Here is a 25,950-nt window from a genome sequence, read left to right as displayed (position 1 = left end):
TTTTTTTTTTAAAGGGGGGGGGGTGCTGTGGGGCAATAGTCTTTTGTCCTGTCACTTGTATTTTAATAAAATGCTGATTGGCCAATAGCCAGGCAGGAAGCAGAGGTAGGGCAACAAGAATGCTGGAAAGTGGGAAGCGCAGTCCGCAGTCGTGACCTAGCCTCAGAGGAAGCAAGATGTGATGGCCTCGCTGAAAAAGGTACCAAGCCATGTGTCCAACTCAGACAAGAATTACAGGCTAATGTAAGTTATAAAAATTAGTTAATAAGAAGCCTAAGTTACTGGACCAGTTTATGACTAATATAAAAAAAATGAGGAAAAGGGGAGGTCAGTGTTACCATGGACAGTGGTAAAGGACATATGGGATGAGAGAAAGGGGGCAGGGGTATTTTTCCAGAGAGACAAAGGACTGCCCCTGGATAGTGAGAAGACAGATATGACAAATACAAATGGTGGTTTATAAAGATAAAATGAGAAGCCCTGTGTTAGGGTGAAATGTTCATTTTAATTGGACATATTAATTAGGGGGCTTCTGATTGCTGGACTTCAGAACTTCAATAACTGGTCCTTGGTAGTCAGCCTCAGGAGGGAGAAACAGCCAATAACGGAATAGACCTTGGTCGCTAGCTTTAGGAATGTCATCTAACGGTTTTTAGTAAGGCAGAGGGAATGGAGAGAAGGGGAAGGCCTGCCAGAGCCACATGTTCGAGTGAACTAGTCCTGATGTGGGGTGCCCTTCTGTATGTTATGAATATGTCTTACCATTGGTTAATAAAGAAACTGATTTGGGCAATAGCCAGGCAGAATAAAGCCAGGCAGTAAATCCAAGCAAAGATACAGGGAAGAAGATGGGGCTGGAGAGATGGCTCAGAGGTTAAGAGCACTGACCTTCCAGAGGTCCTGAGTTCAGTTCCCAGCAACCACATGGTGGCTCACAACCATCTGTAATGAGATCTGGTGCCCTCTTCTGGTGTGTGTGCAGGCATGCAAGCTAAATAAATAAACATTAAAAAAAAAAGGAAAAAAAGATACAGGGAAGAAGAAGAAGGTGGCGTCTGGAAGAGCTGGAGAAGCAAGATGTGAGGTAACAAACCACAAGCCTTGTGCTAAAATATAGAATAATAGAAATGGGTTAGTTTAAGTTGTTAATAATAATCCTGAGCTAATAGACCAGTTTGTAATTAATATTAAGCTTCAGAGTAGTTATTTGGGAACTGACAGATGGGAGAGAAACCTTTAGTTATAGTGTCCCTTCATATCATATATTGAATAAATAGTGAAAGTCCATTTGCTTACTGATGGTTTGATTTCTGTCTTGTGATAAAATACCACAGTGAAAGCAATTAAGGAAGGAAAGGGTTTATTTTGGTTTACAGTTTCAGAAGGTTGCAGTCTTCCATGGCAGAAGGAGCACAAGGCTGGCCAGCCATTCTTTACCTGGCCATGCAGGAGAAGAGAAAGAATAGGAAATGGACCCAGACTATAAAACCTCAACCTGGCTCAGCATGCTTCCTATAAGGCTCAGCCTTCTTAAGGTTTCATTAACTTCCTAGATAGTGCCAACAGCTGGAGACCAAGTGTTCACATACATATGTAGCACGAATAATAAAAACACACCTGTCTTTAGATGTGATTTTCACCAAGGGAGATGGCTACTTCAGTTCCTTTCAACAGAACTGCATTGTTTTTTAAATACTAGCAGAATTGTGTAGGCACAACCCTCAGGCCTGAGATTGTCAGTGGAGTGACAAAAAGGAACTGGTAATGACTGCAATGACTGAGTGTGAGTGCTACAGTGAAGAAAACCAGAGGGCGCACAGAGCGTGGGTTGTCTGACTAGACTTGAGAAGGCCTTTTCATACAAATTGACCTTGAAATACTGGAACCTAAAGGCTTGGTGTGAATCAGCCTGAGGAAGGGCAGAGAGGAGATTGAAGGAAATGAGTGTTATTGGGAAATTTTAAGTAATGTTACAACTGAAGCCTTTGGGTATCTTGGGAGGGGAGTGAGTGGGCAGATACAGGAGAGTGAAGTTTGAACTTCATTATATTGAGAAATGGTTGAAGGCTTTGAAGCAGTAAAGATGTTCACTGCCCAACTGCTGTGATGATTGAAATTTTATCATTCTGCTGGGAGGCAGAGACAGGTGGATCTTTGAGTTTGAGGCAAGTCTGGTCTACAGAGTGAATTACAGGACAGCCAAGGCTATACAGATGCCCTGTCTCAGAAAACTTAAGAAAAAGAAGAAATAATTTTATCATTCAGAATGTGTAACCTGTAAGAGAAATATGTGAGCCATGACTGTAAAGCACTGTGAGACACAAAGACTAATTGTCTAAAGTATGATCCCCCTGTAGCTGGATCGGAACTATAGCTCTCAGACTGACTCTTACAGACCCTCTGTTTAAAACTGCCCTTGAAGTTCCTTCTGCTTTTCTTTGTCTTTTGCTTCTTAAAAACTCGATGAATTCTTTTAGCTTAAAAAAATTTAACTCGGCATAGTGGCACAACTCCCACATCCCATTACTCAGAAGGCTGAGACAGGAGGAACTCAAATTCTAGGCCAGCTAGGACTGTTGGGTGAGACTATTCTTAGAATATTGGTTATAACCCCTCCCCCCTTTTGCCAACTGCCTGTCAAAAGTTAGTAATTTACAATAGAAGTTCTGTGAGCATTCCTTAGGATTTTAAGCCAAGGATTCATATCTGTAGGTGCCTGTAAATACATTTATATTTGATTTAAATTTACATGCTATGATTTGAAGCTGTTCTGATTGGTTACATGATCTGACTACAAAGGGCAAGAAATAACTATACAGTAAGCCAATTTTTTTCTCCTTTCAACTGATGGTCTTGGGAATCTTTGAGAGTTTTAAGTATTAATTAAGTACAAGGAAGAGTTACACTGCTTAGTGTTAGGTTCTGGTAGATTCAGGAAAACAAAAAAATCTTTAAAGTATTATTTGAGATTGAAAGATTTTTTTTTTCTTTTTTCTCCCGGGCTTTGTGTGTGCTGGACATCTCCTTCCAGCCTGTGACTCGGAGATGATCAGAATTACTGATCTTGCTTTTTTTTTTTTAAAGCAGTAAATAGTCTTTTCATGATTCCCTGAATATATTAGGAAATTGATTTTTACTATTTTCTTTGAATTTAGATAGTGCGCGCTCCCGCGCTCTCTCTCTTTCCCCCTCTCCCTCTCTTTCAAGACAGGGTTTTTCTGTGTAGCTTTGGAGCCTGTCCGAAAACTAGTTCTGTAGACCAGGCTGGCTTAAAATTCATAGAGATCGGCCGGGCAGTGGTGGCACACGCCTTTAATCCCAGCACTCCCAGCTGCTGTGATGATTGAATATTGAGAAATGGTTGAAGGCTTTGAAGCAGTGAAGATGTTCACTGCCCAACTGCTGTGATGATTGAAATTTTATCATTCTGCTGGGAGGCATAGGCAGGCGAATCTCTGAGTTTGAGGCCAGCTTGGTCTACAGAGCTAGTTCCAGGACAGCTGAGGCTACACAGAGAAGCCCTGTTTTGGAAAAAAAAAAAAAAAAAAAGAAACACTTTAGGTTTGGCAAATAGTTTCAGGTTGTGTCTTAGCCCTGTGGTATTGTTTAGAGCATTACTTTTTCCTAACTGATGCCAGATACTGTTTTATTGTCTGTCAGTCAGTCAGTCAGTCAGTCTATTTTTGGGCAGTTTGACTTGAAGTTGGTGGAAAGTTGCCATTTAAAGTTTTCTGATTTTAGCCAGGCATAGTAGCGCATGCCTCAAGTCATAGCAGTTCTGTGACAGAGGCATGCGAGTCTGAGTTCCAGGGCAAGTCTGGTCTATAGAATTCCAGGATAGCCAGAGCTATAAAGAAAACCCTGTCTCAAAAAGAAAAAAAAGTTTTCTGATAATACTACCTACCAAGATTGTTGGTTGTAAGCCAGTAAGTATTTCCTTAACAGTTGAAACTGTCTTACTGAGATTTAACTCTTCTGCTTTAAGCTTATCAAACAGTTATATCCTTACTGCATTGTGGGAATTACTGCTCCCACCCTTGCTTCCTATTAGTAGGTTGCTGGGTCCATGGTGGACATGGAGTAAAGAATTATTGAATAAAGAATTGTGGCTAGTGAGCTGGCTCAGCAGTTAAGAGCACTGACTGCTCTTCCAGAGGACTCAGGTTCAATTCCCAGCACTCACATGGCAGCTCACAACCATCTGTAACTCCAGTTCCAGGGGATCTGACATCTTCATACCAATGCACATAAAATAAATTTAAATTAAGGCGAGGAAAAGGCATTGAGAGTACTTGCATGAATATTAATTTGTGATGAGTATTTATATTTTTCACTGATAAATATTAAATGCCAAAGACTAATATCTTAAATTTAGAGTGATTGGCACAATTATATCCCAAAGAAAGATAACCATATGCAGTTAGGCACCACAGTGCCTCTGTTACCCCAGTGCTGGGCAGCCAGAGACAGGTGGATCCATGGGCCTACTGTAGAGCAGCCAGACTACCCAATCAGCAAGGTCTAAGTTCAGCAAAGGACACTGGACACTGTCCCCAAAACAAGTGGAGAGCAGCGGCAGGAGCCAGCTGATGTTGTTAGCTTTTACACTTACAAATAAATGTAGTGAGGAGAAAGGGAGGAAGGCACTCATGACCACTTCTGGCATTGTCATGCGTTTGCACGCAATCACAAATATGCACATGTATACAGCATACAAAAATAAAAGGTATTATGTGGATTTGTTGTATTATTGGCATTAATAACATTGTCTGAAACACCCAAGTATTTACTACCAGTTATTCAGTGTTGTAAGCTTGATTTTTAAAATCTGCAATTCCTGGGGAGAATCAGAAGTAGTTTAGGGTCTGAAGATTAGAATTTATCAGTCTGGGTTTTATCCATCATTTGAATTTTCAAAAATTATGATTAAAAAAATTATATTTTGTGTGTGTTGGTCTGAAGACAACTGGTGGAAGTTTGCTTTCATTCCATCCTATGGGTTATGGGAATTAAACTCGGGTCTTCAGTCTTGGTAGCAAGCACCTTTACTCACTGAGCTAGCTGTCTTGCCAGCCCTAGATTGATCTTTTTGGATAGTCCTCTGACTCCCAGTGATCCTGCCTTAACCTCCCATGTGCTTGATTACAGGCACATGCTACCGTGACTTTCTGTTATTATAGTTTTGTAAGGCGAGATCACTATAGGTCTCTGGTCTTGAACTCAGCTTCTGTCTTGGTTTCCTAGTGCTATAATTACAGAAATGTGCTACTATATCCAACTGAGAGGTTCAGAAATAATTTGAGGAAATATTAAATTAAATGAGAAAATATTAAATTAAGGCGTGGGAACTGGAGAGATGGCTTAGCACTTAAGAACACCTTTTGCTCTTGCAGAGTCTCTGGGTTCTGTTCCCAGTACCCTCGTGGTGGCTCACAACAATCTGTAATTTCAGTTCTAAGGGATCCTCTTCTGACCAGTGAACACCAAGCATGCATGTGGTATACATACATACATGTAGACAAAGCACTCATATCCATAGAAATAAATCTTAAAAGTAATTTTCTAAAGTCTAGCACATAGTCTTTGTTAAATATAGGCAATATAGAATATTGTCTAGGGGGCCTGGAGAGATGGCTCAGCACTTAAGAGCTCCACTGTTCTTCCAGACACCCTGAATTCATTTCTAGGCATCCACTTGGTGGCTCACAACCATCTGTAATGGGATCTGGTGCCCTCTTCTAACCTGCTGGCATTTATACAGGCAGAACACTGTCTATACAATAAATAAATACTTTTTCAAAAAATAAGTATTGTTTGAGGCCAGCTGGGGATTGTGGCTTATACATAAAATACATATAATTGACACGCAGGTGCTAAGACAGAATTGCTTTGAATTCAGGGCCACATGTACTATATAATGAGTTCCAGACTGCCCTGGGCTACAGAGTAAGACTTTGTCTCAAAAAGAAGGTGGTGTGGAGCTTAAGTTGAAGAAAATGATCCTAAAAGTCAAATATTGGTGTTTCTTTCCTTTTTTTTTTTTTGTTTTGTTTTGTTTTGTTTTGTTTTTCGAGACAGGGTTTCTCTGTGGTTTTGGAGCCTGTCCTGGAACTAGCTCTTTTAGACCAGGCTGGTCTCGAACTCACAGAGATCCGCCTGCCTCTGCCTTCCAAGTGCTGGGATTAAAGGCGTGCGCCATCACCGCCCGGCAAATATTGTTTTTTCTAAGTAAAAGTGGTGCAGAGCAAGACAGGTTGGAACTAGCACCCTCAGAACCACACATGTGCACACACAAACATATTAAGTTATATCAGGTTAATGTTGTAAAACAATCTGTTTGGACTTGATACAAGAAGCTCAGATTTTCACCATATGTGTATTTATGATCAAGGTGGCACATGCCATTATGTGTGAGGTCAGTCACCACTTATACCATGTGGGTCCTTGGAATGAGCTCAGGTTGTCAGGCTCAGCACCAACTGTTTTTACAACATGAGCCAACTCTCCATCCTCTTTAAATTTTATTATTATAACTATGTGTGTGAGTGCATCGTGTGTGTCTGTCTGTCTGTCATGGTGAGCCATGTGGAGGCCAGAGGACAATTTTGTAGAATCCATTCTCTTTCTTCCTTTACATGGGTTCTGTATATTGCCAGGCAGGTTAACTAAACAGTCTCAGTGACCACTTTTTGTTGTTGTTGATGCTGCTGGTGGTGTGTGGGTGGGTATGTGGTTTTGTTTTGTTTTCTTGAAATAACATCTCACTATGTAACCTTGATTGGCCTGAAACTCTATAGAGACCAGACTACAGAGATCCACCTACCTTTCTTTGCTTCCTAAGTTCTGGGACTAAAGACATATACTACCGTAACACCAGGCCCTTTGCCAATCTCTCTTTTTTGGTTTTGGTTTTTCACGTAACAGTCCTGGAACTCACTCTGTAGACCAGGCTGTCCTCTCTAACTCAGACATCTGTCTGCCTCTGCCAGGATTAAAGGCGTGTGCCACCACTGCCCAGTTGCCCATCTCCTCTTGAACATTAGTTTTTTGAGACTTGATTTTGCTATTTCCCATGCTAGCCTCAAACTTGTCGCTCTCTTATATTAGCCTTCAGAGAGCTAGGATTACAACTGTGTACTTAACCTTACTGGACTTGGACCGTTGGGTGGTTTGTTCTGTCCTTCTATCGTGTTCCCCCTCCCTTTGGAGGAACTTGAACTCCAGAGCTTTGTATTCACCACTAAGCTGTGTCCTTGGCCCTTCCTGCCTGCCTGCCTTCCCTGTTTTTGAGACAGAATCTCATTAAGTCTCCTAGCTGGCCTTTAACTCACTCTGTGAACCAGGTAGACTTTGAACTTGCTCCTCCTACCTCAATCTTCTGTGTATCTAGGATTAAAGGCAGTACTGCCCGTCCTGGCTAGATAGATTTTGACTTCAATTTTTATGGGCAGAGCTGTAAAACCATACTGCTTTGATAAAGAAAAATCTGTTTGACATTTGGCATCAAATCCTAATTGTTGAGAAAAATTTATTACTCAAAATTTCTTACTCAGTTTATTTTGTGCTAACTATAGAACTCAGTTCCGTTTCATGTCAGGCATGCAGCCTAGAATATGCTTCATTCCTACCCTTCTTACTATTGTTTAAATGTAATGCATTGATAATCACAACAGTGAAGTTTTGGGTAAAAGGCAAGTTTGGAATTTTGGTTAATGTGCTTTAGTTTACTAAATGAAATATGGGATCTGGGGGCTGGAGAGATGGCTCAGAGGTTAAGAGTACTGGCTGCTCTTCCAGAGATTCTGAGTTCAATTCCCAGCAACCACATGGTGGCTCAAAACCATCTGTACCGAGATCTGGCGCCCTCCTCTGGCGTGCGGGCATACATCGAGGCAGAATGTTGTATACATAATAAATAAATCTAATAAATAAATAAGGGATCTGGGAGAGTTTCTCAAAAGTGGGCTTGGTGTGATGGAGCAAACCTTGGAATACCAGCATTTATGAGACTGAAGCAGAATTGTTTTGTGTTCAAGGCCAATTTGGGTTACATAATGAGACACTGTTTCAATAACAAATGCATCAACAGGAAAGAATTAAATTCATTTCATGTTCATAATGTTTTCTTCAAAGGGATCTAGTAAGAGTCACTCAGTGCAAGTATTGGTGTGTGAAATGTTTAATACATGGACAGGTAGGGGAATTTTAGCAATAATATAAAAATAATTTACTTTAAATGAGTGTTATCTTTGATTTATACAATGAGTCCACAAGGCCTAATCTGTAAATAGTTAAAAATCTGTTAATTTCAAAGCTTGAATATCGATTGTGGGGAACTCGCTGTACAAGACACCTGAGTACTACAAGAAGATTAAAATAAGTTAGGATGGGAAAGAAAAACTAAGGATGAGATCTTTACACATTATATTCAGATATATTACTGAAATATCACAATGTACCTCATGTCAGTGACAAAAATGGATTTATAAGAATAATGTAGTTTTTTAAAGATTATTTTTAATCATGTGAGTGGGAGGCCTGTGTGTATATGTGCATAAACAGGATATGTATGCATGCCAGAAGAGAGCTGGAATTACAGGTAGTTGTGAGGCTACCAACTTGGTTTCTGGAAATGGGACTCGGTCCTCTGCAAGAGCAGTACTTCCTAAGTGCTGCGCCATCTCTCTAGCCTATTAGAGGTTGTTTGTTTTTAGGTAATAAAAATTTATTGCCAGGTAGGGTGGTGCACAGTTTTTATCCCAGCACTAGAGAGGCAGAGGCAGACAGCTTTCTTGGTTCAAGGACAACAGAACCATACAGAGAAACCCTGTCTTGGGACACCCCCTCTCCCATTTCGTTTTTCTGTATTATTATGAGATCCATCTGCCTCTGCCTCCTAATATCATGCTCAACTCACAGCCAGTTCTTAAAACACCAGATCATATTTGAACAGACATAATGAGTTTATTTTTAGAAAATGACCATTCTATCGTTAATTTTGTCAAAATTTGTAATTCGTGTTCGTACTTGGTCAATAATACATCAAGACATAAATATTATTTGGCACCATTTCTAATGGAAATTTTAGAGCTAAGCAATTTTTGAAAGTTAAGTACTTTTTTTTTCTCTTAATAGGTCTGTAAATATTATCTCTGTGGTTTTTGTCCTGCGGAATTGTTTACAAATACTCGTTCTGATCTTGGTAAGTGATTTTTCTGTTTATCTTTGTATTATACTTACAATTAAACTTCTTTAACCGGGCATGATGACACAAGCCTATAAATTCAGCAGGAAACAAGGGGATCTTGAGTTGAAGGCCAGCTCAGGTTATGTAATAATAAAACCTTTTATCCAAGTAAAACTCAAAACTTTCTTTTTAATCTTGAAGTTTTTTCCCCTTGAAAATTTGATGATAAATAATTTTTACTTGATTTAATTATGAATATATTAATAAAATTTAATCTGATCAGACATACTGGCATAATTAAATGTTCACACCTACACTTGTAAAACACTAAAAGTGAAAATTGTTCACATGTACACTTAACTCTCTATTCTAGAACAGGCTAGCTTGAAATATACTTATGTGGCTTAGGCTGGCCTGAAGCATAAAGCAGTCCCTCTTCCTCTATCTTCTGAATGCTAGAATCACAGGTATAAGTGATCTTGCCTGGTCAAAAGTGCACACTATGCTAAAGGTGTGGAATAGGTAGTAACACCAGGTGTTGCTTCTAAAACACAGTTTTAGAAGATTGGTCTTGGTAGAGACCTGTGTTGAAAGTCTGCAGAGGGACTGAGAAAACAATCACTGGGTTCTAGAATCGTGGCTAGTGCCAGATATGGGCTATCAGGGTATTGTAAAAGTTAGGGCTGAGTCAAAAGAAAATGCAGAAGATTTTCAGTTGAGAGAAAATTCGGCTTTGACACTGTTAACGTTTTTGAAGCAGTTGTTGTTTTTGTTTGTTTGTTGTTTTTTGAGGGTGCTGGCAGGATTTCTAGCCCAGACCTGGTGTTTCCAGTAGCATACACCATCATGATGACAACCAGAACTGTCACCAGACATTGACAAATGTCCTCTGGGGTCTGAATAACTCCCAGTAAAGAACCAGTAATTTCAGTATTCTTGGACATTTCTCGATGCTAATTTTTCTACTCTAGTGACCCAGAAAGATGGATAAGGCTTATTTTTTGTAGAAATTGACCAGAAAGACCCGAAGTATAAACTACAAACATAATTGGCTGACTTGTGAGTTCTCTCACATTACTGATATCAGTGTTTGCCTTGGGGAATATTGTGGCTGGAAGAGTCTGGATCTTGACATTTTAAGTACAGCACAGGGAAATTGTGAGCAAAATGAAATTGTAAAAACAATCTTTAAATAGCTCTGCCCTGTCTCTTCGGAAGAGATGGCTGTGATCTCCACTCTCCTTCTCCCCCTCCCCCCTCTCCTTCCCACTTCCCCTTCCCTTTTACTAAATAAACTACATCTAAGCTCAAAAAAAAATTTTTTTTTAAATAAGTACTTAATAGTAGTGTTCTCTTAGAGGCATCTTGGAAGGTATAGCTAGAAAATTTCCCCTGGTGTAGAGAGCAGGTGAACACCTTAGAAAAGAGATCTATTGCCTGCATCCTGACCCTCTGAGCATCTCCTTTTAAAAAAATAAGTTCTTGGTTTCCCTTCAGTAAAGGCCCTTGTTTACAAATCTTGCCCATCCATTCTAATTTCCTGTCAGAATTTGGAAGTATCTTTTAAAAACTTATTGCCGGGGCTGGAGAGATGGTTCAGTGTTTTTAAGCACTGACCCTTGCAGAGGACCTGGTTCAGTTCCTAGCATCCATGTGGTAGCTCCATGTGACTCCAGTTTTAGGGGCTCCAGTGCCCTCCTATGACCAGGTATGTAAGTGGAGTACATATATAATATGCTGGTAAAACAGTCTTTGAAAAATAAGTTGCCTGTCAGGGAACACTAACCTGGCAGACATATGAAGAATACCTTCAACTTAGGTTAGCAAAATGGTCAAGGGAGGAGCTATGATAAGAAATGATAGGAAATACAGTAGGAAAAAGTTTGAAATGCTTAAATCTTACCTAACTTTAGTATCTTCAGAGAAATGGTATGTGCACATTAGAAAGAGTAGATTACAATTAAGCTGAACTCCTTAAAAATAAATCTTTTAGAAGTTAAAACCTAAAGAAATGTGAAATAAAAGCCATTGGACTGGACTGGCAGTTTGGCTTAGGAGGTACATATGCTTGCTCTGCGAGCATGAGGATTTGAGTTCAAACCCCAGCACCCACATGAAAAGCTGCACGTGCCTGTCATGACAGCATTGTGGGGGTGGAAGGCAGGTAGATCAGAACTTGCTGGCCAGCCAACCTAGCTGAACAGCAAGTAGGGGAAGACACCAAAGTCATGCTCTTATTCCTTCAAGCTTGTACATAGACACACAAAAGTGCTATACACTCTTTTGCATGTACCACACAGTAGGTGCGTGTGTGTGCGCATATATATGCACATGCAAAAAAAAATACATCACTGGGCTGAACTGGAGTTGTGTCATGTGACTGTTGTAATCTCAGCACCCTGTATGCTGAGGCAGGAGACCTTCACATTAAAAGCCAGCAGTGATGCATAGAGGTATGTACATACCTTAATAGAAAGGACTGGAGAAATTTGAATATAGAATGTTATGTAACGTGCAGTAGAACAAAAATATTGGTATGCAAATGTGTTTAAATTAGAGCCAATATTAATATTTGAGACAGAATACAGATGGGGAAGAAATAAAAAGAAATGCATTGAAAAATTTCAGTGATTTATTTCATTTATGTATACTAGTGTTTTTATCTATATGAATATTTATATACCACATGCATGCCTGATGCCCACAGGGGTCAGAGAGGGCATTGGGTCTCCTGGAACTCCCATTTAGGTGCTGGGAATTTAATCTGGGTCTTACGCAAGAGCATTCTGTGCTTTTAGCTGCCGAGCCATCTCTCTAGTCCCAAGAAATACATTTTTAAATTTAGTGTTGAACATCGTCTTTAGGTTGGTTAAATCCTTCAAGTGATAGGTACAACGGATGACAAAAATCCATACTCTCCCTGGCACACCTTGGTGAATTAGAGAATAGCAAACACAGGAGCAACTTAATCACAAAATTATGGTTCAGAATGACCTAAGATTAATGCGGTGCAAGAAGTTTGAAAATACCAGAGAATTACCTTCAGGGTTTGTGCTAATACCAGAGTTAGTGTAGAAAATATTGAAGTATGAGGGTAAAGAAAGATGTTTTGGGACATAGGAAGTCTGAACAAGCATGTTTCCATGTATCCTTTCTCAAACAAGTTATCCAGGATAATGTTCATTAACCTGACAAGAATAAAGAAAAATAAACTCTGGTAGTATATCTAATACAGTGTGGGTAAGGAATTCTTTAAGATAGTAACTCTAGTAAGCTTGGAAAGTAAGCATCCCAGATGGAAGTAAGACAAGGCTCCCTGAAGAGAACAAAAATTGCTGCCTTGTCTTTAGGGAAATAGTATGAAGATACTTTCTTAGACTAAGTGGAAGTATTTAAGGGAGATCAAAAATATATACATAGAAAACAAATCTCAAGGAAAGACACAAATACCTTCCACACCTTTTGTTTGGGCTACAGAGAATGCTGTTGGCCTGGTCAAAATGTAATTCCAAAAGATAGCTTAGCGTTTTGTTTTGTTTTGTTTTGTTTTGTTTTGTTTTGTTTTGTTTTGTTTTGTTTTGTTTTGGAGACAAAGTCTCCATGTAGTCCTGGCTGTTCTGACTAGACCAGGCCGAATTCCTGAGTGCTGGAATTAAAGTTGTCTGCCACCTTACTCGTCCTAACCTAAATTTTTGATGTATAATATTGATTAAAAATAAGCACAAAATTCCAAAACAAAGCCGGGCGATGGTGGCCCAAGCTTTAATCCCAGCACTTGGGAGGCAGGGGCAGGCAGATCTCTGTGAGTTTGAGAACAGCCTGGTCTACAAGAGCTAGTTCAGGACAGGCTCCAAAGCCATAGAGAAACCCTGTCTTGAAAAACCAAAAAGAGGGGAGAGCACAAAAAATTCAAAATAGTGGAGTTCAAAAGAAATGGCTAAAAGTAAAAAATGGTTTGCATTTGGTGTTGAGAATGAGACTTGTGTTACTTAACTTTATGTACAAGTTTTGAAGGTAATATCAATGCTGGTTCAGGTCAATAGTCTTTAGCATCCAAGTTTTGTTTTGTAGCAGTATGGAACAGTTTTTTTTCTTTCTCTTCACTCTTGCTCTTGTCCCCTTTGTTGACATAGAAGATTAAAGAGGTCAATTTTCATGATGCTTTATGACTCAGTATCAATTTTGTTGTCTGCAGTCTACTTAGTGATTTTTTTTATTTTTAAGGACTGTATATATCGTAGTTGCCATATTGGTACTGTATACAGCTGTATTTTATTTCACAGGGATGCTAGGATCAAACCCAGGGCATTTTACATATGAATCAGGTGTTCTACCACTGATCTATTGCCTCAGCCATTCCCTGCCCCACCCCAATAGTAGCATAGCTTTATTCTGAACAAAGTGGCATTATTTATTAGAAAGGGATGCACTGTCTTAGACGACTACAAGTCACATAAGGCCTCAACCTTATAAAAAAAAAGAGAGAAATGAAAATGATGTAGTGGTCTCCTCTCATCACTTAGGAAGCTAAGGTAGGAGGATCCTTAGTTCTAGACCATCTTAGGCTATGTCGAAAGTTGCTATTTCAGTGTGGCAGGTAGGAATGACCCTTCTTATAGCTAGTGAATGTCACAATAATTTATACATGCTCTTTTCTCTCTCTCAGGTCCATGTGAAAAAATTCATGATGAAAATCTAAGAAAACAGTGAGTTGTACTTTTGTGTGTGTGTGTGGGGGGGGGTCATTTTCCCTTCCTAGTTATTTAGTTTAAAGAAACAAGCATTGAAGAAATAACTGGAACTAATATAAAATAATGTTGCACAGAAGTCTAGTCACTGGCTGGGCATGGTAATGTTTAATAGTTTCAATAATATTAGCTGCCATATGAATGCATATTATATGCTTAATTTTTCTATATTGTATCTGTACCTTCCTTTGTTTGCCCTGTTAAAATTTATAATTGTTTTGTAACTCCCTCCCTTGTGTGTCAGAAGACACCCTCTGTTGTTTAAGATAGGATCTTTTGTTCGATAATGCATATGGCAGGCTAGCTGGCCCAGGCGTTTCTAGAGGTTTTCCTGTCTTTTCCTTCCATCTCACTATAAGAATGTTGGGATTATAAACCTGTACTGCTGCTGTACCTGGCTTTATATGGATCCAAACTCAGGTCCTCATGCATACACAGTAAGCATTAACTCCCTGAGCCACCTCTGTAACGTCCATGGCATAGGAATCATTTGAGCATCAGATGGTGTGTATGTGGTGGCCCAAAGTGGGGTGTCCTTGATTATTTCCACTTTATTTAGTCTCCTGTTAACTAATTCTGTCCAGTCTTTTGAGCTACCTTGCTTCAGGAATCCTCTTTCTCTGTTTTTCAACCACTAGGAGTATAAGTGACTACCATGCCTGCACAGCTGCTGCTGCTATTATTGTTATTGAGACAGGGTTTCTCTGTGTAGCCCTGGCTGCCCTGGAACTTGCCCTGTAGATGAGAGTGACCTTGAACTCAAAGAGACCTACTGGCCTCTGCCTCCCAAGTGCTGAGGTTAAAGGTGTGCGGCACCATTGCCAGCTTTTAAAATTTTTTATTTCTTGAGACACTGTCTTACTATGTAGCCTCGCTAGCCTGGAACTCACTATATAGGCCAGGCTGGCCTCGAACTCACATTTATCCATCTGTCTCTAGTATGGAATTAGCATATGCCAGCACAGCAAACAAATTTTTAATTTTTAAATAATACTTATTTGGTTTGTGTATCTTACACAGTGTACACCAGTGCTGTGGTACACTTATGAAGGACAGCTTCTAGACATTAGTTCTTTCTACCATGGGCTCCTAGGAGCAAACTCAGGTTGTCAGGCTTAGCAGAAGATCGTTTGCTGAAGCATTTCACTGGTTTATAGATAAAATTTGCCCTGGGTTCAGGGTCATTGATAGATCCAGTGCAGTAGTAGAGTTGGTACTTAAACCTGTGTCTTGATTTTTTTTTCATTTTTTATTTTTAATTTTTTTTATTTTTTTTTATCGTTGTTTAGTTTAAGACAGGGTTTCTCTGTAGCTTTGGAGTGCGTCCTATAGTCCAGGCTGGCCTCTCACTCACAGAAATCTGCCTGCCTCTGCCTCTTGAGTGCTGGGATTAAAGGCGTGTGCCACCAGTGCCTGACTAAACCTGTGTTTAAAGCTTGTGTTTTTACCTTGGCCTGGTAGTGCAGGCCTATAAAACCCATTATTTGGGAAACAAGACAGGAAGATCTAAGTTCAGGGCCAGTCTGGACAACTTAATGGGGCCTTTTCTCAAAAAACAAAGCAATGGATTATAGCTCAGATAGAGCACTTTGGTAATATGGGTAAGGCCCTGCTGGGTTCAGTGTATAGTACCATCAAATCAAATAAACAGCAAACCAATTCTTCTTATTTTATATGCATTGGTTCCTTGCCATGGCTGTTTAGTCCTCTGGAACTGGAGTTAGAGACAGCTGTGATCTGCCATGTGGGTGCTGGGAATTGAACCTGGGTCCCTTGGGAGAGCAGTCAGTGTTCTTAGCCACTAAGGCTTCTCCCCAGCCCTGCAAACTGATTCTTAGACAACACTAATACATTGTATAATGCCTTTTCCTTTGATAGATACAGCCAGAAATTTGCTTCATGTAATGCCTTGTTTATTCCTCAGTCTAAATGCAACAGTCCTAGAGATGGGTTGATAGAGAATATATGATGTGTAATGGTTAAAAGTTGATTTATTTTCATTTTATCAGGTATGAGAAGAGTTCTCGTTTTATGAAAGTTGGCTATGAGAGAGATTTTTTGCGATACTTACAGAGTTTACTTGCCGAGGTAGAGCGTAGAATTAGACGAGGTCATGCTCGTTTGGCATTATCTCAAAATCAGCAGTCCTCTGGGGTAAGTATGACATAAACTTTGTAAAGAGCCCTTGTCCTCTGGAGACCCAGATATCTCATATTTGTCTTCCATTGATTACTTTTCTTCTAAAAATTACATGAAGTTTGAAAAACACCTTTTTTTTTTCTGTTGAGGTTTAGGGAAGAATCTTTCCCCCTCTTAATTTTTGTTTGTTGGTTTGTTTTGGTGGTGGTGGTGCTGGTGATCAAGCCTCAGACTTTGTACATGCTATCAAGTGCTCCACTCCTAACTACATGGTAGCCCTCTAGACACGTCCTTTATTCTAGGAAAACTCAGAAAAGCGGTTTCCTAGTAACTAACCCTGACCCACTGACCACCATTGCACTTTCGTGAGGAGAATGAGATAATCAGATTATCTAGGGGGAATTGCTTTTCCAAGGAGAATGTGACTAGAAAAGAATGTTCTAAAGGTGACCTTTGTAATATAAGGCAAACAAGGAACTAGCTAGCAGAACCGAAAGTGGGGTGGGGGGTAGCGGACATAAGACAAGGAAGGGGTCATTTCTTCATACAGAGTCAAAGCAAAATTAGGGTGTCCGGTGCTAGGATTAAAGGTGTTTACCCTCACTGCTGGCTCTAACTTACCTTGCCTTCACTTTCCAAGAGATTATACGCATATGCCATGATGTCCAACCTCCTCCCTCCTTCAGTTACTAAATAGAAACACTGAGGGGCATGGTGGCATCATCCCATATTAGCCCTTGGGAGGGTAGGGCATAAGTCTCTTTGAGTTCAAGGCCACTGGGCCACTAATTTTTCTTTATTTTTTAAATGGGGGGGGGGGTAGCATGTATCTGTATCCATGAGAACTTGAATGTTTTGTTGCTTTAGGAGGTGGTGCTGGGATCAAGCCCAAGGCTTTGTGCATGCTATCACCAGCTCCATCCCTGGACCTAAGAGTTTGAAGTATTTTCATTGGTATTTTACTTACTAATGGCAGTATTAACACGCGTTACTGTTTTTAATAGGCTGCTGGTCCAACAGGCAAAAATGAAGAAAAAATTCAGGTTCTGACAGACAAAATTGATGTGCTTCTACAGCAGGTGAGAATTGTTGGCAGAAGTATGAGAAAAAAAATTGGAGCTGAATGCTGCGGCATCTGTTTTTAACCCCAGGGTGTAGGAACTGGTGGAGATGGTAGTATCATGACTCTGTCTTAAGAAACAAAAAGACTGACACATGACTGATGAGGTCAGAAAATAAACATGAAAAGGAATTTGATTGGTTATACAGAAAATACAAACTGAAATCTCACAGGGAGATTTAACAGTATTTGAATTGCCCCAATTAAAAAGAATAGCAATAGTAAAGTATTTGAGCATTGTGAAGTATTTGCGCTCATTAGAATTATCAGACATTGATGGTGGGTGTGTAAAATGATTCAGGTACAGGTATTCCAGAAGAGTTTAATCTGCTCTGTGTGCATGTTTACTTTGGTTTTTAAAAGGTTAAAAATGTACTATGAGACATTCCTTTACTCCAAACAGAAATTAAAACATGTCTATACAGCTTGTGGTCTGCTATTCACAGTTTTATTTAAAATCATTGTGCCCCCCCCCCCCCCAATCTCACCCCAGTAAAATCCAGTACTTGTGCTAGTTCAGATGTTCATCAACAAGTGTGTTCGAAAGCCAGCTATGGTCATAATCTCAGGGCTAAGGTGGGAGGAACGCCATAGTTCAAGACCAGTTTTGGCTATATGGTGAGTAGCAGGCCAGCCAAGGCTACAGAGATTGAATATTATCTTAAGAAAACCAAAATTACAGGTTGGAGAGATGGCTCAGTGGTTAAGAACACTGGCTCGTCCTCCAAAGGACCCGGGTTCAATTCCCAGGATCTACATGTCAGCTCATAATTGTCTTGTAATTCCAGTGTCAGGGAATCAAACACTGTTGCACAGACACACATACAGGCAAAACACCATTACTTAAGATACAAAGAATTATTTTTTTATATTTATTTATTATGTATACAATATTTTGTCTGTGTGTATGCCTGATGGCCAGAAGAGGGCACCAGACTCCATTTCAGATGGTTATGAGCCACCATGTGGTTGCTGGGAATTGAACTCAGGACCTTTGGAAGAGCGGGCAATGTTCTTAACCTCTGAGCCATCTCTCCAGCCCCAAGATACAAGGAATTATATTTGCAGTTGTGGCTCGTGCCTTTAATCCCAGAATTCGGAAGGCAGAGACAGACGGATCTCTGGGAGTTCAAGGCCAGCCTGGTATACAGAATGAGTTTCAGGACAGGCTCCAAAGCTAGAGAAACTCTGTCTCGAAAAACCAAAAAAAGGAAAAATAAGTTGTGATTATATCCATATAATGAAATAATATTCTGAAGTCTAAAGGAATTTAGTATTTGCAGTAATAGGAATAAACATCTAAATCATCTTGAGTGAAAGAAACTCTACTGAGGAAGGAATACAAACCACATTATAATACCATTTATAGGAAATTTGGAAAATTCAGTCTTGATCTATAGTGACACAGATTATTGATTATCTGGTTATATGTGTATGATTGAGGTTGGAGGAAGTACTAAAAAGAACTCTTTTGGGGTTGGGAAGAACTTGTCTAACTGGTAATGATGGTGTTTCTTGGATAGATATATACACGTGTCCACACTTAAAAACCTTTTTTTTTTTTTTAAAATCCACATCATTAAGCTGTGAAAGAAAAAAAAATCACAAGGGTCAAATAAAACTCAAGTGGAGGTTTTTTTGTTTACTTTTGGTTTGATTTTTCGATTTTTCGAGACAGGGTTTCTCTGTAATAGCCCTAGCTGTCTTGGAGCTAGCTCTTATAGACCAGGCTGGCCTTGAACTCACAGAAATCTGCCATTGACTCCCAAGTGCTGAGATTAAAGCATTGCCTGGCATAAAACTGAAGATTTAGCAAGCAAAAAGACATAAATCTACTAAATGCTAATGAAGCAAGGGGGTGTAAAATTTTTAGCTTGATTGAAAAAAGGAGTCTTGACTCTTAAGTTTTTTCTGTTTGTCTTAGATTGAAGAGTTAGGATCTGAAGGAAAGGTAGAAGAAGCCCAAGGAATGATGAAATTGGTTGAACAGTTAAAAGAAGAGAGAGAATTGCTAAGATCTACAACCTCGGTGAGTTTCAACCTTTTATGTTCTCAAGAAGCCTGTTAATTATAAATTACTTAGAATCTGTTCTTCCTGGGTAACCTTGGAATCCTTTTTTTATTGTCCTAAATTCAGTCTTGATCAAGCATTTTGTTGTCCGCATGTGTTGGTTTGGCTGGTCACAAGGTTACATCATGAGTCTATCCTCAGATGACATGAAGCTATAGAATAAAAAGCCCTCAGCTTGCTCTGGTGTGCTCACTCTTTCTGTACTGCCGTGCCCTTCCCACATACATGTACCAGCACACAGTGCTGAGAATCAAACTTAGAGTATTGTGCTTGTCAGACAAATGCTGCCTCTGACCCATTTTCCCCATTTCACTCCCAGTAGCAAGCACGAAATCTTCAAGAGCAGGCATGGGCCAAGTGTCTTCTTAGTCAGTTTAGTACAATCTAACTGGAGATAGCATTTGATTCCACAGGTTGGGAACTCAATCCTAAAGCTTATATTTTGCTCACCCCTTCTTTCCTCCCCTTTTTCTCCCCCCCTCTTATGCACATGTATAAGGCGCAGTACAATACACACACAATCCTGGGCACATATATGTCAGATGTCACTCAGATGCCCCAGGTTTTGCCTGTGCTTCTGACTAACATTAAAAATTCAGGGCTTTTACAGACCCTCACCTCGGGTTCAATTAATTTGCTCCCGTACCTCACAGATCTCTGAAACACGTTTACCAGCTTATTATAAAGGATATTACAAAGGATGCAGATGAAGAAGAGATGCATAGGTATGGGAGAAGGGTTGTGAAGCTTCCATCTCCTCTTCAGGTTCACCACCTTCTAGGAACCTCCATGTATTCAGGTATCTGGAAGCTCCCAGGCCCTTTTCTGGGTCATATTGGAGACTTAATTCTGTAAGCATATGGAAACATGGACAACTGGGTAAAAATATGATTAGATGAAAAGAATATAATAATGCAGTAGACCAAGTGGGGGACCTAGTATCCTACCTGTCCAGATCTTTTTGTGACCTCCCTGCAACATCCCTTACCCTGACTGTTGTGCAGAATCCCTTAGAGTTTTGAGATCAAAAAAGTGGGTCTTGATAGTCTACTCTAAGTCTCAAAGGTGAAGGAAGGTTAGTGTTTCTGTGGCTTGCCTTAGGGAAGGGAGTTTTGAACTAAGCATGGAAATAGCCATACTGCTGGTAGTGTCTCTTAGGAGACAGAGGCAGGCAGATCTCAGTGAGTTTGGGGACAGCTAGAGCTACAAAGAGAAACCCTGTCTCAAAGCAAACGAAAAAAAATTAAAGGAGCTGGAGAGATGGCTCAGCGGTTAAGAGCACTGGCTACTCTTTCAAAGGTCCTAAGTTGAATTCCCAGCAATCACATGGTAGCTCACAACCATCTGTAATGAGACCTGGCCCCCCTCTTATGTGCAGGCATACATGGAGGCAGAATGTTGTATACATAATAAATAAATAAATCTTTAGAAAAAATAAAAAAATAGTCACATGTTATCTCACTACAAACCTTAGTCTATATTTTTACATTTATTTATTTAGTGTGTTTATGTGGTCCTGTCCTAGCATGTGTGTTAAGACCAGAGGACACATTGTAGGCATTGGTTCTCTCCTTACAACATGTGGACTTCGTGTTATCTAACTTGGTGGAAAGAGTCCATATCCACTGAGCCATTTTTCCAGCCCCTCAATAAAACTATTAAAACAATTTTTCACTCTCTGGCTAAGCCCTGCCTTTATTTGTAAATGCTCATATGAGCCTGACTTATATTTTCATTGTCAGATCACTCAGTACTTAACTTAGTTTAAAATTGGCAGTCTTGAAGTGTCTCCCTCTTTAACTGTGAGTAGTGTAGTATCTGCCTTAGATGCTACTGATGAGATGTCATTGGTCACTGTTTCTGTTCCCTCAGTAGTGTGAGCTCATATTCACCTTGAATTTAATTTCTTAATAATTTTTGAGTTATTGAATCTATGTGAAAGAAATTTTGACTAATACAATTTTCTGAAAGTAAGTTTTTCAAGGAGATGTAGGTGTTCAGCAGAGGCAAAGTTGGTTCTTTTCAAGTCTTTCCCCTCTAAACTTGAGCAATTGTGTTCAGCTTATGGCTGGAGAGATGAAAGATAGATGTTGAGTTTCTTTTGGAATTTATTCTCTCTTCCTCAGATACTCTCATAGCAACTGACTTCTCATTTCAGACTATTGAAAGTTTTGCTGCCCAAGAAAAACAGATGGAAGTTTGTGAAGTGTGTGGAGCCTTTTTGATAGTAGGAGATGCCCAGTCTCGGGTAGATGACCATTTGATGGGAAAACAACACATGGGCTATGCCAAAATTAAAGCCACCGTGGAAGAGTTAAAAGTAAGTTTCTCGTAAGCATACATAATCTGAAATCTCTAACTATCATTGAAAATTCTGTGTTTTAGTATAGCTAAAAATTGGTCAAACAATGATAGAAACCTTGAGTGGCCTTCTTTTGCTATTTATATTTCTCTTTTTTCTTTCTTTTTCTTTCTCTCTTTCTTTCTTTCTTTCTTTCTTTCTTTCTTTCTTTCTTTCTTTCTTTCTTTCTTTCTTTCTTTCTTTCTTTCTTTCTTTCTTTCCCTCTGAGACAGGGTTTCTCTGTGGTTTTGGAGCCTGTACTGGAACTATCTCTTGTAGACCAGGCTGGCCTCGAACTCACAGAGATCCTCACAGAGTGCTGGGATTAAAGGCGTGCGTCACCACCGCCCGGCCTTTTTTTTTTGTTTGTTTTTTGTTTTTTAGTATTTCTTTAAAGCAGTGGTGGGCTAGGCTGTTGGTTGATAAGCATGTTTCTTTAGTGTGCCCACCGCTCTGGGATTGACCCCAGTACCAAAAGTAAAAAGAAAATAGGCAGTGTTTCCTGTGGCAGTCTGTTCTTCATAAAAGTATTTTATTTCCTTCATTTTCAAGTCAGAAATTGAGGCTTTACCTAAAGAATTAGTCAAATAATTGTATTTTATGTATACATATGGTGCTGAAGTTTCTACATTTCCGCTTAGGTTATGGAGTTCCATAGACAACTTGATCTATAAATTGCTTGAGAATGTCTTAAGAGCTAAAGTTGTATAAAAATCTATCTTGAGCTGCTGATGTGGCTCAGTGTTAGATCACTTGCCTAGGATTCTTGGCTTTCTGGTTGGTCCCACCACTACAACAAACAAATCCAACTTGATTTCCTTAGGAAAAGCTAAGAAAAAGAACAGAAGAACCTGATCGGGATGAACGTCTCAAAAAAGAGAAGCAAGAAAGAGAGGAAAGAGAAAAAGAACGGGAGAGAGAAAGAGAAGAACGGGAAAGGAAAAGACGAAGAGAAGAGGAAGAAAGAGAGAAGGAAAGAGCTCGTGATAGAGAAAGGAGAAAGAGAAGTCGTTCACGAAGTAGACACTCAAGCCGAACTTCCGACCGGAGATGCAGCAGGTCCCGGGACCATAAAAGGTCGCGGAGTAGAGACAGAAGGCGAAGCAGGTATGTAAAGCTCTGACAGTGTTTGGCTCATGATGAGGCCGTAGTGGACAGTCATGAGCAAAAAAATTACTAAATGATCTTTCATCATGGTGGGGCTTATGGATAACGTCATAAATTGAAATTGTTTTAAGTAAACGATGCACTAAGTCACTTGTGGCTCTTGTAGTACTCCGTAGAGTGGGTTTCTTGTCCTGCTTGGTTACACGGCTAATGGAGAACTATGAGTGATTGCTGACACCTGGGATTAGGATACGTGTCTAGCATGTGTTGCTACTGGGTGGTGATAAAAATCCTAAATTTGAAATAGAATGACTGATGATGCATATTACTTTTATGGTGTCATAAAGTCAGTTTATTTCATGGTGGACCATAACTGCATCCTTATGTGCTAGGTAGCTTTATGAGAGTTGAAAGGTAAGTTTTCTGTCTTCTTGGTTGTTCGCTTCTGTTCCGGGGTTTTAGATAATTAGTCTAGAGACTCATACCAGAACGGGTATAGCTCTGTGTTTTGTTTCAAAACAGGGTCTCTGTGTAGCCATAACTGGCCTGGAGCTCACTGTGTAGATCTGGCTGGTCTTGAACTCACTGGGATCTACCTGCCTCTGCCGCTAGAATGCTGGGATTTAATGGCAGGGTTTTCAATAATTATCCTTGAAATTTCTAGCGTAAAATGTTCTGTTTGTTTGTTTGTGTGGTTTTTTTGAGACACGGTTTCTTTGTGTAGCCCTGTCTGTTCTGAAGCTCACTCTGTAGACCAGGCTAGCCATTTATTTGTTTCTTAGGGAAACTTTTACTTAAATATTTTTAATTATTGAATAGTATATGCTTCTCTGAGCCCTTTTAGTACGGTCAGCTAAAGTTGTTTCTTTTTAAATTATTTAGAAGTAGAGATCGACGGAGAAGCAGAAGCCATGACAGATCAGAAAGAAAACATAGATCTCGCAGTCGGGATCGAAGACGGTCAAAAAGCCGAGATCGAAAGTCATATAAACACAGGAGCAAAAGTCGGGACAGAGAACAAGATAGAAAGTCCAAGGAGAAAGGTTGGTTTATTATGAGAGGTGCTGCCTATAGCCCAGATCTCCATTTTACTGTGCGCCAGAACAGTCAGCTCAATTTCAAGCTGTTTCTTTCCTTTCCAGCTCTGGGTTGTGAGAGTGGAAGTCCACCCAAGGCTGATCTTACTAACGCCTCATTACTCAGTTGGCAACCCTGAAGGTTTTCTATCGATTCTTCTGAGTTTGTATCATCTGTCGGGGTTGGGGGTGCTTAGGCTGTAGGATTTTTCAACCTTGTTTATTTGGCTATATTGTTAACTCTACAGTATTCTGTAATGCCTCACAAAATCTATGTGCATTGTTCATTGGTCCTGTTGAGCAACATTCACTTAACTTAGCATTTGACTGCTGTGTTCCCAGAAGTTGAACCCTTACTGTGCTGTGACTGTTTTATGTTCTGTCCATCTTGCTTTTACTCCCCTCTGATGTTGGCTGGTTTGTATTAGTTATATTGAAGGACTATAAATTTTGTCTTTGGCTGGTTTTCACAAAAGTAATTTCTTTTAGCCTTTACTTCAAGATAATGTTTTTAATCATCAAGATCTGCTTTTAAAATCTACTTTTGTTTTGGATTATCTTAGCATTTTTTATTTTATATTAGGGGTCTGTTTTTGCTCTATATGGTTTAAAGATGAGAGAAAGGGCCTGTTTCTGATTTCCTCAGTCCTGGTTCCATCCTGTCCTGTTCTGCGTGTCTGTTCTGTGGTGGTGTTAAGTTACACTGATCATGTATGTAGCACTCATGTTTTCTTTTTATAGCTATTTTTTTCCTAGATTGAGTTAAGAACTAGCAGTATACAAGGACTAATTTTTTTTTTTGGTTTTGTTTTTTTATGCCTCTGATCATTTTCAGTGAGGGGCACATGGTGCATCTCTTAGAAGCTTTAATGTTTGCCATTTTAAATTCAGAAGTTATTTCTCTGATTCAAAAGTTAATTGGTTATTACTTTATTGGAGAGGGTCTTTTGTCCTATTTTAGCAAGGCTTTGGCATGTTTTTGGAGTGAGGTGTCAGTTTTCAAGAGTTACAGGTGTCGAGTCATCTGGTGACTCTTGGATCAGATTAATCATCTATGTTTTGTGAGGCTTTTGATCTCATATTTCTATTATTGCATTGTTTGCTCTTTCCAGTTGTGCCACTTAAATAGACACATTTGTATAATTTCTGGGTAAAACAAAAATATGTCCTGAATTATTTACTGATCTGTTACAAGATGAGTTTAGTAAAGCTCTTGAGTTGGCTGTTTAGACTTGGGAAAAGAAAGAAGACTGGATACTAGGAAAGCTATCAGACCTGTCTTCTTTGGGCATGCTGCCAGTAGGTATGTGGTGAATCCATTGACTTTTGAAAGTTGTAGACACTTCTGAGTACAACCTTCTGGCCTTTGGGGTCAGATGTCTATAATAACAAGCATTTGATAATGGCAGGTGAGTAAGGCTGTTCACTGCCCCAGGTGCTATGATCAAAAAGAAGTAGTTTAACTCCACAAACGAGAGGTCATTTCTCACACAGCTATCTGGGTGCTCTCTTTGTTCAGAGAGTTCCCATTTAATCCATAACTCAAATCCACCACACATTTTTGATATCCTTAGGACTATTAAGATCTACCATATTTACATAGGCCAGAAGATAAGATTTTTGGACTGCTAGTCCTCTACGGGGCAACAAGACGACTCTTCCTTCTTGAAGCTGCCTGTGTACCGGAGAAGCCCATAAGGCACAAAGGGAGGACTTTCCCACAAGGTCAGTTAGAGCACAGTTCCCACAAGTGGACAGCCAGGCATGAAGCGAGTCTTACAGTTAACCACTTAGACATTGCTCTGTTTCGCAAAGGTTGGACCTAATACACACTCCCTTGCTTAAGAGAGGGAGTTCGTAGTGTCTGTAACAGCAGTCCATGTAGGGTTCCTCTCTTTAGCTATCTTTCCATCGTGATCTACTTTGCTAGACTAGTTACTCTTAGTTTCACAGAGCAAGTCTAACATTTTCTGCAGAATCTTTTTTAGAGGAATACTTAGAACTGGAGGGCAGAGTGCAAGTGTGCCGCTTTGCCTCAGCCTGGACTTTACAACGGCAGGGGGGCTGGAAACTACTTGTTTTTGTAGCTGAACTAAGTTTCAGTTTTTTCTTAAGGGAAAAAAAGCTCTCTTAGATGTCTTTACAGCTAATGAAAACGGGT

The 25,950-nt window shown here is 39.7% G+C and overlaps 1 protein-coding gene across 4 annotated transcripts in view; it reads left to right on the top strand.

Annotated features, from left to right (window-relative positions):
- The window catches only part of Luc7l3 (LUC7 like 3 pre-mRNA splicing factor), a 36,397-nt gene that overhangs the window by 7,638 nt on the left and 2,809 nt on the right, over positions 1-25,950 (top strand). For 3 of the 4 annotated variants that reach the window (XM_050156704.1, XM_050156703.1, XM_050156705.1), the window contains exons 2-9: positions 9,136-9,202; positions 13,854-13,893; positions 15,945-16,089; positions 17,079-17,153; positions 19,119-19,223; positions 21,424-21,585; positions 22,430-22,713; positions 23,596-23,756. In XM_050156704.1, the coding sequence (XP_050012661.1) occupies positions 9,136-9,202; positions 13,854-13,893; positions 15,945-16,089; positions 17,079-17,153; positions 19,119-19,223; positions 21,424-21,585; positions 22,430-22,713; positions 23,596-23,756 (1,039 nt within the window). Of the gene's footprint in view, positions 1-9,135; positions 9,203-13,853; positions 13,894-15,944; positions 16,090-17,078; positions 17,154-19,118; positions 19,224-21,423; positions 21,586-22,429; positions 22,714-23,595; positions 23,757-25,392; positions 25,515-25,950 lie in introns of those variants that run through there. The other variant, XM_050156706.1, reaches the window with a different exon arrangement.

This window comes from Alexandromys fortis, unplaced genomic scaffold (genome assembly GCF_014885135.2).
Source record: "Alexandromys fortis isolate MF-2015 unplaced genomic scaffold, M_Fortis_MF-2015_v1.1 scaffold_31, whole genome shotgun sequence".
NCBI classification, from domain to species: domain Eukaryota; kingdom Metazoa; phylum Chordata; class Mammalia; order Rodentia; family Cricetidae; genus Alexandromys; species Alexandromys fortis.
This window is presented reverse-complemented; position numbering and strand designations above follow the sequence as displayed.